This window comes from Pelobates fuscus, chromosome 2, assembly GCF_036172605.1.
Source record: "Pelobates fuscus isolate aPelFus1 chromosome 2, aPelFus1.pri, whole genome shotgun sequence".
Classification (NCBI taxonomy): domain Eukaryota; kingdom Metazoa; phylum Chordata; class Amphibia; order Anura; family Pelobatidae; genus Pelobates; species Pelobates fuscus.
Genome location: NC_086318.1, coordinates 225504984 through 225523960, shown reverse-complemented (window position 1 = coordinate 225523960; position 18977 = coordinate 225504984). Strand labels below are relative to the sequence as shown.

General features: G+C 39.3%; 1 protein-coding gene across 3 annotated transcripts in view; it reads right to left on the bottom strand.

Moving 5' to 3' along the window:
- Positions 1-1557: 1557 nt before the first annotated feature.
- Positions 1558-18977, bottom strand: part of HEATR5B (HEAT repeat containing 5B) — a 73279-nt gene continuing 55859 nt past the window's right edge. For all 3 annotated transcript variants that reach the window (XM_063443222.1, XM_063443223.1, XM_063443224.1), the window contains exons 29-36: positions 17887-18141; positions 16940-17067; positions 15816-15960; positions 9580-9852; positions 8976-9200; positions 8352-8503; positions 7316-7529; positions 1558-2343 (exon numbers count right to left, since the gene is read on the bottom strand). In XM_063443222.1, the coding sequence (XP_063299292.1) occupies positions 2039-2343; positions 7316-7529; positions 8352-8503; positions 8976-9200; positions 9580-9852; positions 15816-15960; positions 16940-17067; positions 17887-18141 (1697 nt within the window). In that variant the 3' untranslated portion in view covers positions 1558-2038. The remainder of the gene's footprint in view (positions 2344-7315; positions 7530-8351; positions 8504-8975; positions 9201-9579; positions 9853-15815; positions 15961-16939; positions 17068-17886; positions 18142-18977) is intronic.

Genomic DNA, 18977 nt, shown 5'->3' with positions numbered 1-18977 from the left:
ACTGTATTTTCTCTGAAAAGGCAGTGTTTACTGCAAAAAGCCGGAGTATACTTACCAAATAATGCTCACCAGAACAAATACAATAAGCTGTAGTTGTTCTGGTTACTATAGTGTCCTTTTAAGAAAAAGATGAAGAGTAAGGTGTATTAAATAGTTTTATCATTTTGTCAGTCAAAAGGAGGCCATTTTACAAGGAAAATATAAAATAATTGAAAATTGGAAAAAACAAATCACTACACATAATTTACATTGGGAACAACATTTTGGAACATAAAATTTAATATACATAGTCAAGCAAATGCATGTTTGTACAGGTTACATAAACCAGGAAATCGGTTAACATTACACCCCAAAGGCAAGTTGTAAAAGAAAATACACTGAAAGAATCAATTATCAAAGAGGAAATTAGCACATTGTTCTATAATAAGCTAATGGTTCATATGAAAAAGTGACCCACACATATTAAAGAGAAAAGTTATTTACATTTTTTTTAACAGTATTTTTAACTTAGTGAAGAATTGTTCCTCTCGTGTATCGCTTTGAATTTAAGGGCAATTCTAGTCATAACATACATTGGGTTTGAATGTCATAAACGGTTTCAGAAAGCCATCTACAAGGATAGTATTAAGATATTATCCATTTGTTTATAGAAATAGTATTTGACCTGTTTATGCACTATATAAATTCACAGTAATATTTTAATTGACTGTATAATGTTTAAATAGAAAGTTTACATTTTGTAAAGTTTATTTAATGCAATCTGTAACAAGCTATATTTTTTGATTCATTTGTAATTTACAAAAAAAAAGAAAAATGTAAAGCACCATACTGTTTATGATGATAAAACCTGTCCCAGAAAACTAACCTTTTTTAATACTTACAATTCTCACACTACAGTATAGTGTTTATAGTGACGAAAGTGCTGCTTTAACTGTAGTCTGCTTGACACAATGGTGGACTACGCCCAACAAGCATGTAGCACTGCCTTTTCATACAAACCTCCCCCCCCCCCCCCCTACAACTAACTAAACGTTGTAGAGTGCTTAAATCTTGAGGAAGAGAAGACAATTCAGAAAAGTGTTCTTTAACCATGAGAAGACATTTTCTTGAAGAAATAAAAGTATTGCAGTAAATTGTGCAGCTAAGAAAGCATTCTTACAGAAAAGCAATATGAGATGAGACTACAGTACATAGATGGAAGCAAATGACTAATGAGTCTAGAGTATAAATCTGGTTGTTTTTTTTGGGCGGTGGGGAAATACCAACTCTTTAGATGCAAATGAAAAAAGTTTTAATATTTCCTCCAGACAGCAACCTTAATTACGCTTCAAGAGAGGCAAATGGCTTCTAAATCTTTCACAAGGTTTTCTGACCTATTTAAACACTCCTGTCAGATGGCTTTATTAGTTTTCTTTACATAAAGTTATTTTTCTCCTTACCAGTTATTTTTTCGGTTTTGTTTTTTTATGCTGCAGGGTTATATACATATATACTATATGTAAAAAGTAAAAAAAAAAAATCTATTACAGTTTTAGAGAAGGCCAAAACCTTTATGCATTATATAGCGTGTGTAAAATCAATCAGCACTCACTTGTGTCAATAAAGGGATAGAAAATATTTTGAATTGAAGTCCATGATGAACATACATGCCAGTTAGATCAAAATATTACAACTGCACCTGACAGCACGTTTACAAAAATAAAACAAAATGCTGCAAAATAGCATTTATGCGGTATTTTACAAATCTTCCTTTATGTGCAGACGAACTCACATCATGCTTGAGTATATCAGTGAGACATCATGTGTTTATTGTTTTTCAATATTTATAATGTATTGGGGAAAAAAAAGATGAATCCTCCAACTGCCATTGGAGATCAGTCTTATAGAGAATTAATTATTCTATATTAAACGATCAACATTAGTGCTTCAGATATTTGAAATACTTTTTTCAAAAGTTGTCGGTATAAGGATAAGCTATCAGGTTGCAATTGGTTCCATAGGTGTATGTGCTCGGTTCAATGGATTCAGATGAACTTGTTTAGAAAAAGCTTGTTTTCAGTTTGATGGTGGGTGCACTTTGAATAGTGGGGGCAGGTTGTCTGGAGGCAGCTTTGGCTTTGCTTGCCTGGTTTTCCCTTATAGCAGTTTCTAATCGTGCCTTTAATTCAGGAGCAGCACCAATCACAGTCTTAAAAGCATGTGGGTAGAGTGGCCCAATTAGCATTAGGTCCTGTAGTGCAAATTCATGCAGATCCTTTGATGCTGGCGATGCTGAACTGTAGGTGTTGGCATCTAGCAAGTAGGAAATTAGAGTTGGAACAAGAAGTGCAAGTAACTGTACTCCTGTAAGACAAAGTGGAGCATTATTTAGAATAAAATAACAGTATTTAAATCATGGACAAGCCACATAAAATCCAATTGAAATGATAACATGTTACCGCTCACACAATGCATATACACAAATATAATACAAATACTAACATAGAAAAGCAATACAATTTAAATTTCCAGCTTTTGTGGAAAACCTTTAAGATAAAGCTTACATAGAATTAGCATACCAAAACCAGAATTGTCTTTTCTTTAAAACAAAAAAACAAAAAACATACCCTGACATCTTGGAATCTGTTCTGACTTAGAAGAGGTCTGCCTAGAGATTATGGCAACATTGTTTTGCTCTATGTCTTTTGTGGTGCAAAATTCTAAAGAATACAATTTTATAGGTGGTTTGACAGATGGAGACATGTAGTTTGGCTCCAATCACATAAAACAGAACACTTTTACCTAGCTCCGAGATTGGAAAAAGCATTGGCGCACAGTTCCCAGACACTGAATCATTTGTTATTTTTAATGTCCCCACAAAGATAAAATGCAATCAAAATAAGTGGAACCACTCAGAATAAAATTTTTCGTAAGTTTCGTAAATTTACTTGTAACTGGCACTTTTATACAAGAAGAATGCTTCTATTCTCACAAAACAGTTCTGCTTTCTCTTGATAACTGCTAATTACAAGCCATGCTTATTTGCACCTGATATATTTTAATGCTGTGGAAATGTATTATAAATTCATACATGCCAAAGATTGTAAATTGGAAATTGATACCACAGTCTAATCCCACAACCTGGAACGGTTTGTTATCTCCACTTTATCCATTCCCTTCCCTGACTGGAGGATTTCAACAGATCCCTGCCATCTTTGCATTCTAGGTGCTTGTCTTCCCAGAGGCATATCTACATTTTATCAGTTACTTTTATCAAATGACCTGCTAGGTTCAAGAGACGATGGGAAGATGTGCTGGGACAAGGTTTCAGCAAAGAACAGTGGACAAAAATTTTCATTCTGAATCTTCAGAGTACGTTCTCTTTGAAAATGCAGGGAGCAAACTATAAACTCTTCATGTTTGGTACATAACCCCAAAACACTTGCATTCTATTGTAATGAGCCTAGCTCCTGCTGGCATTGGGGAGGGAATCTTACTGCACATCTAGTGGGAGTGTTCAGAGATTTTGCCGTTTTGAAAGCATATTTGCTCTGTGTTGTCTACTGAAGAGTCCTTCTCCTCTTTGTCCTGCTGAGTTTTTTCTCCACCAAACCAAACTGCATATCTCAATCTACAAAAATCCCTTACGAAAACACCTCTAAACCAATGCGAAGAACTTCATCCCAATCCTCTGGAAGAGTACTCGCCCTGCGGCATTCCAAAAATGAGGTGCAAAAGTTGAGAGAATTAGGAAATTAGACAAAAAAATAAAATAGCAACTATATAACAGAGAAAGGAACAGTATCAGGGAGTTTGTCCCCATGACTTGACTATTTAAGTGAAGAGAGAACCAAAAGCTAGTTGCCTGGGGCAACCAGCCTATGAGTGTGCCTGGGGAAACCTGGGAAAGGGGGTAACCCTTACATACGTTATAGGAGAAAAGAACAAGGGAGGAAGATCTAGAGAGAGATAGGAAACTCCTAATCTCTATTCCATATCGACCAAGGTAGGAAACCCCTTCCTAGTTGTAATGCTAAAACTTAACCTTTAATGGAAATATAATAAAACAATATAAACACAAATAATGAAAATAACGAAGAAAACAAAAATAAAGATAAAAATAAAAATGGAGTGGTTCCTAAATAACTGTGGTAATGGACAATAGAAATCGTAGAAAAATCAACTGTCGTCCTTGAAAACCACCTATAGATAGAGAACTAAAGTCCAAACTGTTCCCAAATAAGGGGAGGTGTAGAGAGGTAAAGGGAGAAAGTCAGAGTTGTACTATGTTGGCCCTTTAAAACTCTTAAATGGAAGGGTTAGCAACTCTAGAAAAACTGTTGCATACTAGCTAACAAGTGGGTACTATAAAAAAGTAGCACTGTGAAATATACACTTGTAGCAAAACCCTAAATCCTTAATGGAAAGGTTGGCAACTCTAGAAAAACTGTTGCATACTAGCTAACAAGTGGGTACTATAAAGAAGTAGCACTGTAAAATATACACTTGTAGCAAAACCCTATATCCTATGGAGCTCCCATGCATTGTACATACAGGAGACCACCCACATAGAGCAGAGGAAGTGTGTCTAAACTCGGTAGACTAAATCGCCAGCTGAACCTCCAAACTTCCAGTTAAAACTCGGCTAACTGTTTAGCCAACAGAGACTCTCAACCCCTGGAACCCCTCTTAGTAAACCTCAAGTGTTCCGATAAAAGAACAAACAGTCTGGCTAGACTAAAGACTCAAAGTCTGGAAAACACTCCTGACTAGCTACCGAACGCGCGTTTCAGCGCTTCAAAATGCGCCTTCGTCAGAGGTACAAGCGTCGTGCTGTCCTTCTGACGGCTCTTTTATACCTAGAGAGCCGGCAACATAAGGAGGGAGTGGAGGATTCGTTCGCGCCAAAAAACGGCGTTCCAATCAGTTCCGCCCATCTGATTACGTCATGGGCTGATTGACAGGATATGCAAATGCATGTCAAACCACCTAAATGCTTGCTTCAAAATAAAGAAAAAGACCCCAATTGTATGCTTATGAAGAATCAATAAAGAAGGGATGAATCACTCCTATAAACTAGAGGGATGCAGCAAAATTATGACTCAGTCATATTACACTGGTGTGCATCCATAATTATAGAAAAATAATAATAATGAAATAATAATAATAGTGATGATAATTCAAAATAAAACATATAGGAACGGGTCTAATAATAATTTTAAATTTGTCTTAAAAAAGGCAGTATCAAAGACTTGTATGTCTTGAAGATGACAGCATCCAAGACTCCCAGCTCTTAAAGGGACAGGTATATGTAATCCAAGTTATTCAAAATATAACAAAAGTATTTACAGAAATTTATGAAATATATACAGATTAAAGATAGAAGCATTACTGATGGTATAAGATAATGCTCTCAGTGTAATTCATTTTTCAATGAAGGGAGTGAACGTGAACCCTTCATTTAGACCATTGGGGGTCAGTGTATTGAAACTGTAAATCCAGAAGGATTCTCTTCTGAGGAGAGTGCGGTCTAAGTCACCCCCTCTACGACCCAATAGGACTCTCTCAATCCCTGCAAATTTTACCCCCCTCGTGTCGCCGTGGTGGTAATTCCTAATGTGTCTAGCGACAGGGGTATCTTTGAGGTTTCTGACTGAGTGTATGTGTTCCATAACACGCCTCTTAAAGGGGCGTATGGTTTTCCCCACATACCTAAGTCCACATACACAAGTCAATAGGTATATGATGCCTTTCGTGTTGCAGTTGAAGAAGTGTTTCACTTGACATGCCGTATTGTCTATCAAATTTGGAAGTATTTTAGAGTTTTTCATCATATATTGGCAGGCTACACACTTACCACATTGGTAGGTACCCTGCACTGAAAGCCAGTTAGTAGTGGCGCATCTAGAGGACAAGTGGCTGGAAACCAAGACATCTTTTAAATGTTTCCCTCTTCGTGCAGTAAGAGAAGCAAATGGAGTCACAGCTCCCTTCAGTTGGGGATCTTGAGAGATCAGTGGCCAGAACCTACCCAGTATCCGTTTGGACTGGTCCCATCCGGAGTCAAACGTTGCTATGCAACGAATGGGTTCCTGTTTGGATGGTGTTGCCTTGTCTTTTAAGAGGTCTTCCCTGTTACTCAATAGTGCCCTTTGATATGCCCTCTTGAGGCAACGATTGGGGTATCCCCTCTCTTTGAATCTTGTTCTCAGGAGTTTAGCTTGATCCATGAACTCCTCCACAGTTGAGCAATTTCTCCTCAAGCGGAGGTACTGTCCAACTGGAATCCCATTTTTGAGGGGTGTCGGGTGATAGCTATCCCACCTCAGCATGGTGTTTGTTGAGGTGGGCTTCCTATAGAGGGTAGTATCAATTACCAAGTCTTTAGAGATGTTAAAGGTGCAATCTAGAAAGTTAAGTGTGGTTCCTCCGATCTCAAACGTGAATCTTAGATTGAGATCATTGGAGTTCAGATTTTCCACAAAGGATCTGAAACAGTCCTCCGTGCCAGTCCAGACAACGAGGACATCATCGATAAATCTCTTCCACAAAAATACATATTTTGTGAAATCAGCATTGGTATCAGCCTCCAGTATCTGTATATAGTACCCTTCCACAAACTCTATACATATATCCAGGTATGCATAGGGTCTCATTTACTTTTGTAGTTTGAGACCTTGAGCATCTGTTTTTGTCTGTTTGGCATTGGTATCAGAGAACACCACATTTTCTTCCCACCATCCCAGGTGCAGGTTGGCATACGATGGAGCACAAGACGTGCCCATAGCAGTCCCCTGCACCTGGTGGTAGAACTGGTATTTAAGTGAGAAGCATTTGGATCGTCTTTGGGCCTGGTGATGGAGCCGCAGACAAGGTAGCTGATGCTCCTTGAGTACTTTGACTGTCAATCCTTCTCACCCCCACCAATTCTTTTTTTCCCCCATGTCTTCCTTCTGATTAAGAGTTCCTTACTATTTCCTCCTCTTCTCTCTCTTTATCCTTGGTACCCAAAAGCAGAATCTATTGCTCAGGGATTTTGCCTACTCATAGGCCTCTTTTGTACTGTTGTGTTATGTCAATATACACTAGCAAAGTTTACATGCTTTTGACAGGTACATAAGTAGACTAGCCAAATATCTGAAGAACTATAAAGTCAAGTTAAGGAACTTTTTCCTTTCCCCTAATTTCTAAAAACTGAAGTTGTGTCAGCTGTAACAGCTGAATAACCATAACTCAATTCATTCTCAGGTTTCTTAAGTGTTGACTTACACAATCTAATACAAACACATTCTATGTTAATAAATGGCAGGTGAAAACAACAAGCCAAATTACTTACTATTTTTTTCTTCACCTAAGGCTACCAATTTTTCTAGTACTCTGATGCCTTCCTGAACTGCTATAAGCTCAGCTTGTTGATTTGGTCTTTGTCTTTCAACAGCCTTAAGATTTTCAACCATGATGGGGGCTAATCCATGAATGTAAGGAGTGGAGAGTGCTCTATTGGGGTGTTGGAAAACAGATAGCAGGAGCTGGTAACATTTGGCTTGAACCTGAAAAAAAATATAGAGCAAGCTTAGTTAAAGATCAAGTTATTAAAAGTGCACAAAATAGTTAACACTTAACCCTTTTCCTCACATTGCCTTAAAGGAACACTAGAGTGTCTGAGTGGCTGTTTATGTCCCTGGCCCCCCTAAAATCACTCTTGAAAAAGTGTTTTTACTACACTTTTCCCCCACGCTGGACTCGCCACTCCTGGCTCCTCCTTCGTAGCGGAGATGATCAGTTTTGATTATCTCAGTCAATCCAATACTATTCCCGTAGTAAAGCTTTGGGAGGCTATTGTATGTGAACATCAAATCAGCATCTCCTCATAGAGATGCATTCAATCAATAAATTTCTATTGGGAACATTCAGCGCCTCCATGCAGAGCATGGAGACACAATGCCAGTGCTGCAGCATTGACCCAGAAAGCACGTCTAGTGGCCGTTTAAGTGACTGCACATAAAGGGTTTCTAGGCAGCTTTGTTAACGCTGCCTTTTCTCTGAAAAGGCAGTATCTACATTGAAAAGATGACTGCAGGTACATGCAATAAATACCAGAACCACTACATTAAGCTGTAGTTGTTCTGATGACTATAGTATCCCTTTAATGCCAAAGGGAGGAAAGAATGGCCGAAAATAAACAGTGCTTTACAATAAAAACATAGCACTAAATCAGATAATCGTTACTCTGTTTACAAACCGGCCAACCATGTTAGCAAAAAGAGTGTAAGAAGAATTATAACTTCCTCACGCAGACATATCCTCTATGTTCTATTCTAAGCTTTCTATAAACAAACATAACTTTTAGGCACTCTCAGGTTTCTGCTCACCTGGGGATCACTGGAGTTTAGAGCCATTTTGAATCTGTTCATGCAGCCATTTTGTAGTGACACCACCCCAACAATCTCTCCACTTGCCGACCAGAGGAAAAGCACAATGGCTGTCAATATATTCACTTCATCCACCTTATGCTTGGAGTCACCTGTGTACATTTAATTAAGGATTAGTAGGAAGGTAAAGCAGGAGGATCTACATGTTTAAGTGGTGTAAGGGAAGCCTATGGTTATGTGACCAGGAGTGGGTCTGACAGTGGTTAGCGTAAATACAGTATGGTGTAATGAAATCTCAATATATAATCATTTATTATTGTATAATATAAGATTAATAGGACAGGACTATAAACTGGCATGGTTAATTTTTAGTATTTTCATAAAGACATTTTTTTTATATATTGATAGATTTTTATTTATTTTTTAAATATAGGATATCACTATTTTGAAAAAAACCATACTTTAAAAGTAAACTACTCTCCACCACATTTACATTTTACACAGGCAGTATTACAAGTTTTACACACAAATTACTTTCTATATACTAAAGATGAAGCAGGGCAAGTCTATGCATGCAAATCTACCCTCACTAACAAATACACCAGCAAAGCAATGTGTTGATACCTGGTTGAGTGTGTTCCAAAATGGAAGCTAGAGTACTCCGGATCAGATCAGTCCATTTTTTTTTAGTCTTTTCTGTCTTAGCCACAGAAGAGGTGACAATAGTTTTTATGCCTTGTAAAGAGGCACTGACAGGTATGGGTACTTGATTGTCTGCAGATTTTATTGATGTCTCTTTCAAAATTTTTGTAATTAGATAGAGGATTGTAGGCAGAATGGTCATACATCCTAAATAATGAATCGGAACAAACAAACAGTTACATATATATATGGAATTGTGAAAACAGTGCATTCATCAGGCATAATGATTCAGGTTTAGATTACAGAGGCTAAACATCTGATTTTAAAGAGATCCTGTTTACATAATGCCACATAGAAACAGATGATACTGAAATGGCAAATTGTAGAATGTTGTAATCAAACTAACATTTACAACCAAAACAAGAGATAGTGTAGCAATAGCTCAATTATATGCAAATCTATGCAGCTGCCTCTGTCATTTAAAAATGACTTCCCATTTAATTTGGTAGGAATGTATGTATGTGGCAAAGTATTTGATTGAAAAGTTTCACTCAACATAAAAAACTGGGTAATCTGAAAGATTTACCTGCTGGTGAGCACAGTGATGGGAGTTCAGCTAAGATTGTCGCTGTGGATGCAACCAAACGTGCACTCTCCTCCGAAAGCTGCTGTGTTTTGGTGGCAAGGTGGCTTGGAGAGTCTGACATCTTGGAGCTGAGCTGTGGCATGTGTCTCACTAAGATGAACATCAGCAACTCCATTGCAGCAAAAACCAGAGATTTACCTGGCATTAGACCACCGCTTTCCTCACCTTCTCCTAAAGGTGGCTGTGTTTCTTTTTCACTGGTGTCATCTTTATCTGAATGAGAAAATAAAAAAGTAATCCTTTGTAAGTACAAAAAGGTTGGAAACTACACTATTTTTCCAGGTTAACTATTTTGGAAGAAAATCTACCATTTTGTAGTTAGTGTCCAGTTTATTGAATAAACCCAAAGTCATACAGATTTTTTATCTACATTATCCCATATAGATACACACAATTTTCATTGTATAAAAGTACACAAAATAGTTTACCCTTTTCCTCACATTGGTTTCAACAAGCATTATAGTGTGAGTGTGGCCGTTTGTCTCTCTGGCCCCCCTTATATTTCTCTGAAAAAGTGACATGTATAGTAAAATGCTTACATAACATTAGTACATTTTAGAACAATACTGTTCTACCACTATTAAAGGGATGCCATAGTCACCAGAACAACTTTAGCTTAATGAAGCTGTTTTGGTGTATAGATCATGCCTCTAATGTTTCACTGCTCAATTCTCTTCCATTTAAAAGTTAGAGGATCGCTATAGGGTCAGGAACACAAACATGTATTCCTGACCCTATAGTGTTAAAACCACCATCTAGCCCCCCTGGGCCCCTCATGCCTCCATACATATAGAAAACATCTTACTGTATTCAAGCCTGAAGCTGTAACTCTGCATGCTGTTAGACTCAGAAAAACAAGCAGTCTGCTGACATCATTAGAAGTGGTGGCCTGATCCAATCACAATGCTGAGACTGACAATGAGGCAGATCAGAGGCAGAGCCAGCATGATTCAAACACAGCCCTGGCCAATCAGCATCTCCTCATAGAGATGAATTGAATCTCTATGAGGAAAGTTCAGTGTCTGCATGCAGAGGTAGGAGATACTGAATGTTTGGATGCATTTTAGGCAGCCATGACCCAGGAAGGATCTCTAACAGCCATCGGAGGTGTGGCCAGCGACGTTATCACTAGGCTGTAATGTAAACACTGCATTTTCTCTGAAAAGACAGTGTTTACAGCAAAAAGCCTGAAGGTAATGATTCTACTCACCAGAACAAATTCAATAAGCTGTAGTTGTTCTGGTGACTATAGTGTCCCTTTAAATATATTTTGTTTGTTTATGCAGCTCTAGCCATACCTCAGATTTAACCTACTTTAAAAAAAAAATTGTATTTCCTGTTCTGTAACTTGAACTTTAATCACTCATAGGATGTGCCTGTGGGGTCTAGCAAGATATTAAAAGTGCAGGAGATAAGACATTTTATATGAAACAGAATTTGTGTAAACATTAGATGACTCTTTACAGAAAGTATTTAGGAAGGCTGTGCAGGTCATAGGAAGGGAGGTTTGACAAGGGCTGCATAAACAAAGTGATTTATCTCCTAAATGGCAGATAATTGAGCAGTGAATCTGCAGGGGCATGAGTTATATATCAAAACTCCTTCATTAAGCTAAAGTTGTTTGGGGACATAAATGAAAGCTGTAGCAGCTTTGGTGGTTGAAGTGTTCCTTTACAACATACATACTACCTAAACTAAATGAGCAACTACACATTAAAAAGAGAAAAACTGTAAATAACCCCTGCCCCTGCATTAATAACACACACTCCTCCCCAACCCACAAATGCAGAGTTCTGAATATGAATATACACACACACACACACACACACACACACACACACACACTACATAAGATCCAGCGTGTATTGTATAAATTGCCCCCCCTGCAGCATCCCATTTATGCATGTTCAGGAGAGTGCAGACCCCTGGTTTCATATACATATATGTATATATACACATATACACACACACACACACACACACTCTCTCTCTCTCTCTCTCTCTCACTAAAGTGAGTACACCGCTCACATTTTTGTAAATATTCTATTATATCTTTTCATGTGTCAACACTGAAGAAATTACACTCTGCTACAATGTAAAGTATTAACAGTGTAAACTTGCTGTCCCCTCAAAATAACTCACATGGCCATTATTGTCTAAACCGTTGGCCCCAAAAGTGAGTACAACCCTAAGTGGATATGTCCAAATTGGGCCCAATTATCCATTTTTCCTCCCTGGTGTCATGTGACTCGTTAGTGTTACAAGGTCTACGGTGTGCATGGGGAGCAGGTGTGTTACATTTGGTGTTATTGCCTTCACACACTCTCATACTGGTCACTGTAAGTTCAACATGGCGCCTCATGGCAAAGAACTCTGAGGATCCGAAAAAAGAATTGTTGCTCTACATAAAAATGGCCTAGGCTATAAGAAGAATGCCAAGACCCTGAAACTGAGCTTCAGCACAGTGGGCAAGACCATACAGCAGTTTCATTGGACAGGTTCCACTCAGAACAGGCCTCGCCATGGTCGACCAAAGAAGTTAGGTGCACGTGCTTTGCGTCATATCCAGAGGTTGTCTTTGGGAAATAAGCGTATTAGTGCTGCCAGCATTGCTGCAGCGGTTGAAGGGGTGGGGGTCAGCCTGTCAGTGCTCAGACCATACGCCACACACTGTATCAAACTGGTCTGCATGGCTGTCGTCCCAGAAGGAAGCCTCTTTTAAAGATGATGCACAAGAAAGCCAGCAAACAGTTTGCTGAAGACAAGCAGACTAAGGACATGGATTACTGGAACCATGCCCTGTGGTCCAATGAGACCAAGATGAACTTATTTGGTTCAGATGTTGTCAAGCATGTGTGGCGGCAACCAGGTGAGGAGTACAAAGATAAGTGTGTCTTGCCTACAGTCAAGCATGGTGGTGGGAGTGTCATGGTCTTGGCCTGCATGAGTGCTGCCAGCACTGGGGAGCTACAGTTCATTGAGGGAACCATGAATGCCAACATGTACTGTGACATACTGAAGCAGAGAATGATTCCCTCCCTTCGGAGACTGGGACGCAGGGCAGTATTCCAACATGACAACGACCCCAAACACACTTCCAAGACGACCACTGCCTTGCTAAAGAAGCTGAAGGTAAAGGAAAAATGGCCAAGAATATCTCCATACCTAAACCCTATTGCGCATCTGTGGGTCATCCTCAAACGGAAGGTGGGGGAACGCAAGGTCTCTAACATCCATTAGCACCGTGATGTCATCATGGAGGAGTGGAAGAGGACTCCAGTGGCAACCTGTGAATCTCTGGTGACCTCCATGCCCATGAGGGTTAAGGCAGTGCTCGAAAATAATGGTGGCCACACAAAATAATGACACTTTGGGCTCAATTTGGACATTTCAACCTATTAGTGTACTCACTTTTGTTGCCAATGGTTTAGACATTAATGCCCGTGTGTTGAGTTATTTTGAGGGGACAGCAATTTTACACTGTTATACAGGCTGTACACTTACTACTTTAGATTGTAGCAGAGTGTCATTTCTTCAGTGTTGACACATGAAATAGAATATTTACAAAAATGTGAGGGGTGTACTAACTTAGATTTGAGTAAATATAGTGTGTGTGTGTGTGTGTGTATATATCTATAGATATACACACACACACACACACTACATTTACTCAAATCTAAGTTAGTACACCCCTCACATTTTTGTAAATATTCTATTTCATGTGTCAACACTGAAGAAATGACACTCTGCTACAATCTAAAGTAGTAGTAGTAATATATATATATATATATAGCAATAAAGGGAGAACACTAGGTCTTCATTCAAGTGAAAAAAGTATTTACTGCATTCCAAAAAAATACATAAACTGTGGTTAACAGAAATCAACGTTTCGACCCTCCTGGGTCAAAGACACTATGAGTGCAGTGTGTGTGTGTGTGTGTATGAGTGCAGTGTGTGTGTGTGTGTGTATGAGTGCAGTGTGTGTGTGTGTGTGTATGAGTGCAGTGTGTGTGTGTGTGTGTGTGTGTATATATATATGAGTGCAGTGTGTGTGTGTGTGTGTGTGTGTGTGTATGAGTGCAGTGTGTGTGTGTGTGTATGAGTGCAGTGTGTGTGTGTGTGTATGAGTGCAGTGTGTGTGTGTATGAGTGCAGTGTGTGTGTGTATGAGTGCAGTGTGTGTGTGTATGAGTGCAGTGTGTGTGTGTATGAGTGCAGTGTGTGTGTGTATGAGTGCAGTGTGTGTGTGTATGAGTGCAGTGTGTGTGTGTATGAGTGCAGTGTGTGTGTGTATGAGTGCAGTGTGTGTGTGTATGAGTGCAGTGTGTGTGTGTGTGTTGCAGAGCCTTGGTGGGGGCTGGGCAATTTTATAATTTTTTTTTTTTATTATTTTAATATTTTTTTTTAATTATTATTTTGTATTATATGTAGCGGAGTAGAGGTATGATCCAAGGTATCTCCGCTGGTAGACAGGAACAGCAATCCAAGATAGGTACAAGACAGGTAGCGTAGTTACAATCCCTTCCCTCCAAGAACTAGACGACACATAGCTTGGAGGTCAACTGAGGTTTTATTCACAGACTTGCAGTATTTATGGGAATTCCCATGCAAGGGGTTTCCCAACAGACAATTCAGGGGTGAAGGAACAGGGGACTACGTGGGGGACTGGAACAGAGAGACATTTCCCCCATAATACACTGCTGCACGAGAGGGACCGTCCCACCAGGATATACTATTAAGTGCATTATCCCCTCGTGCAGCAGAAACATACTTTTACATTAAAATATATATTTAGAGTATTATTCGGCAGATTTGGGCGAACAGGCGTTCGGCAGATAGCTGGGGTCGGGGCGCACATTCCCTGAAAGTGCCGCTCCGATCCCAGCTTAAATAACCGAACGCCGCACATATTACATTTATTTTCAAAGTTCTCCCCAAACTACCGAATGAGCCCATAGACACCAATACCGAAAGACCGGGGCTCCCGAACGGCCTAGAAGTCCAGCGGTATTCGTGCCGCCGAGCGTCCGATTTTAGTTCCAGACACTCGACGACCGAACACCGCTGGGCTCACAAAGGATCCAAGATGGCCGACCGCCGCGTGGTCGGTAGCCGAACGACGGCCACCCGGAATCCTCTTAATTCACCGTTTGCAACAATGTTGCAACCTTTAACGAGAGCCACACGATCCTCTGAGGGTGGTCTCTATTCGGTAGTTTGTTTGTTTCACGAACAGGGATGGAAATCCCTGTTCGTGGAACGATTACCTGCATGCCAACGGGTTTTACACCGCCACCATGCGAACACGTTAAACACACAGTACAATACTATTGCGTACCCTTGGTTCTTAAAGGGATACGTACAGGCTTTAATAAAAATACAGGTTAATAAGGCTGCGGCCGCCACATTATATTTAATTATTATTTTTTATTTTATTTTATTATTTTTTTATTATTTTTTATTTTATTTTATTATTGAATTTTTTTTTCGTCCCCCCTCCCTGCTTGATACATGGCAGGGAGGGGGGCTCTCACTCCCTGGTGGTCCAGTGGATGGGCACTTTGTAGGAGGGGGGCTGGCAGGAAGCACTTACCTCTCCTGCAGCTCCTGTCCGCTCCCTCCTCCTCCGCGCCGGTCCGTGCAGCTCCCTCTGTCAGCTCACAGTGTAAGTCTCGCGAGAGCCGCACTATGACCCCGCGGCTCTCGCGAGACTTACACTGGGAGCTGACAGAGGTGCTGAACGTACCAGCGCGGAGGAGAAGGAAACTGACAGGAGCTGCAGGAGAGGTAAGCGCTCGCTGCCAGCCCCCAGTCTGTATTATGTAAATTGCCATAATACAGACACTGACTCGAGTATATGCTGAGTTGGGGTTTCTCAGCACAAAAAAATGTGCTGACAAACTCGGCTCATACGTATGTATGTATGTATGTATGTATGTATGTATGTATATATATATATATATATATATATATATATTTAAAACATTTTTTGCATATGCCCACCCAGCATCCTTTGCGTAAGTAACATCACTGCAAATATATATATATAAAATGTGTGTGTGTTTGTAAATACATATACACACAAACTCTCTTAAACATTACACTAGATAAACTGCCACTGAATATTCACGAAGTAAAAAAGATATATACATAAATATAAAATGCTGCTTTTCTTACTTTGTGCATTTCTTTGCTCCTGCAAATTATCTTGAGCAGCTCTTACAATCTGCTGGACAACTGTAGTCACAAGCAGCTGTACTGAAGGAGGATCCCAGGTAAGGAGCAGGCGATGTAGAACATTCAGTAGCTCCACTCCGATAACCTAGAACAGAAGTAAAAGTAGAGTTTTAAATATTCTCAATTAAACAATGTGTTGACTGTTATATTTATAGTAGCACTCTGTGCTACAATATTACTCAAAATATCAGTGGAAAACGTACATATTTTAATAATTTTATTGATCGAGGACAGGTGATTTTAGAAAAAGAAACCCATATATAGCCTGCATGCAGTGTTTAGCTCGCTACAAACAAATGTTACCAGAGTAACTTTCCTATGGACTGATTGAATGCGTGCGCGCATGCGCATTCGGCGGATGACATCGGAAGAGGGGGGGAGAGTCCCCAGCGCCGAGGGAGCTGGCACTGGAGAAAGGTAAGAGTTTAACCCCTTCCTCCCCCTTCAGCCCGTCAGGAGTGGGACCCTGAGGGTGAGGGGGACCTAAAGACCCTAAAGAGCCAGGAAAACAAGTTTGTTTTCCTGGCACTATAGTGGTGCTTTAACACATTCACAAATATGCAGAAATATGTAATTATTTCACAATTCTCTATATTCTGCATAGAAGTTATTAGAAGATCTGCAATACCTTTAAGGTTTTAACAAAGTTAATTGTTGATTTTATTTTAATTAATTTTTTTTTACTGGTTTGCAGTTACAAGCATTCTGTAAACACTACGCAAATATAATTTCCATATATTTTAAAGATAGAATCGATTTATTAAGTCACTGATTCATGGTCATTTAAACATTCACCATCAGTCGAGAAATCAAAAGGAGCATTCCAGATAATTTCTGCATTCATTTAAAGATAAAACATTTGTGTAATAGCATGTTGTTGTTATTATCATCTCTCTTGGTACTCATGCACAGGCCATCTATCTAGCACTTGATCCATACAGTAGCATGCCAGGTATATACTTAAGATAGGATCTTCCAGATAACCAACAGTATAAATCTAACTAATTGAACTGGAGTGTGAAAAAAGTAATGGTTTTATCTTTTAAAGTAAAGAAAAATTGTACCTGGTCTTCTGCAATGTGTTTTCTGGCAAATGGTGACTCCAGCAGTATGTGCAGGGCCTGAAGACATGCTGTTACATGGTCAATGGGCTCCTCTGGCCGGGGTGCGCAGAAGAACTGGATGCTGATACCTGAATATACATATAAATTAGGATTCCCCTCACAGGTTTTTCTGACAATGTCACATCTATACTGTATTGAATGAACAATCATGATCAAGATCTGGTCTATAAATCGGACTCATACACTTCTCTGGGATTACATACTATGCTCAGTAGTGAACTAGTGCTTAATGCATCAGCTCAGGCATACAAAAAGAATGCATGTGTTTATTCAAAGCCAAACTACTTTATGGTTCAAAAATAAAAGCATATTCCCAATACGCATGTTGTTTTCTAAGCTTAGTTTGCAAAAAGATAGCTTGGTCTTTCGCTGCAATATTAAAAATACCAAAAATAAATAACCATTGTATAGGGAATAAAAAACGCACAAACAAGCCAACTCTAGACTACTGGATTGTTGACAACAGTCTGACAAGAAAATAAATATCAGAGGCCCGAAATCACTTGCAAACAGCATGGTTAATTTCCAATATAGGAAATGCTGTAAATACTTTTATACCACATCTGCATGATTCTTCATTAAGGTGCCTTTTCATAATGGTTTTTTATCACAATCATTACACATTGACCTTAATTTTTTTTTTTTTAAAGTCTTCCAACAGTATGTGTGCACTTAGAATGTGTTAAATATCATGGTTGGGAAATGGTAGATCCAAAGATGATGTACAGCTACAACAGAAATTTTGCTTTCCGAGCCTTAAGAATGGCAAAGCATCAAGGAAGTTACAGTTCTACAACATCTGGGGACCAACCCATCCCTATTGTATAGGATTCCAATATACATAGCTACATCGTGCCTTAAATAACTTGCCCATCATATTCACCTACCAAAAATGAGATGCATTCTATCCTTGTTGAGATCAGTCAGAGACTTGGTACTGGGTGGTGTTCCTGCTGACTGGTTCAGAGTCACAGTGGTGCTGCGTTTCTGAGAACTTAACACTGTTGCTTCCTCCATAACCTCTGAATTGTTAAATCCAGTACAGTTGAGCCAAAGAGCCAATGCATGAAGGATAGCAGCCCACGAATTGCGATAATGCAGCCTGGCTGTGTCAATAGTCTCAGGAGTATAAAATGCACCACCTGTTCAAAAACACAAAATTATATAATTTGCAGAATTTATTTTTCGCTTAGCATCATGAATTAATAAAAAGAGAGAAAATAATATAAATTATTTTAAGATTTGCTAAATAATAGCCATGAAACAAAGCTATATCAGCCATTATTGTGTCCTGTATAGAAGCCACAGGCACTAACCCCTGTGGCATATATGTATGGCGGCAACAAAGTAAATCTACCTTGTCTGTGATTTGAATGTGAGGAAGTTTTACATTTTGTGATTGTTGGGCAGTTAGACAGGTATCTGGGTAGAAATGATGACACAGTTGTTGCTAGGGACTGGAGCTGGCCTGGGATTGGTTGAAGGTCGCAAGCAGTAAAAGTGCGGGAAACTGGGACAACATAACGAGCAGCAGCACAAGTGTAACCCTGTCAAAGTGTACTGAAGCAGGAGTGGCACAGATGGACCATGCCCTCCCTCCCTTTAATTTTATTTAATTGTATTGTTGCAGTGCATTAGAGCAAAAGACATCCTCGGGGTCAAGTTCTGAGGAAGGATATGGTGGTAAATGGTTTTAAATAAAAGGCAGTCAGGTTAGTTATGACTGACTGGCAATATGGTGGTTAATAAAGCGAAATGTTTTAAAGAAAAGGCAGTCCCGTCATCTAAGACTGACTATCTGGTAGTTAATTAAGTTTAACATTCTGAAAGGTTAAAGTTTATGTTATATGGTTATGACACTATAGTTGTAAGCCCATTAACCCCTTAAGGACACAGCTTCAGAAGCTTGTGTTACGCTTAACCCCTTAACGCCGTTATGACGTACCATGCCGTCCCACATTAAAAGGGCTTTAAAGCC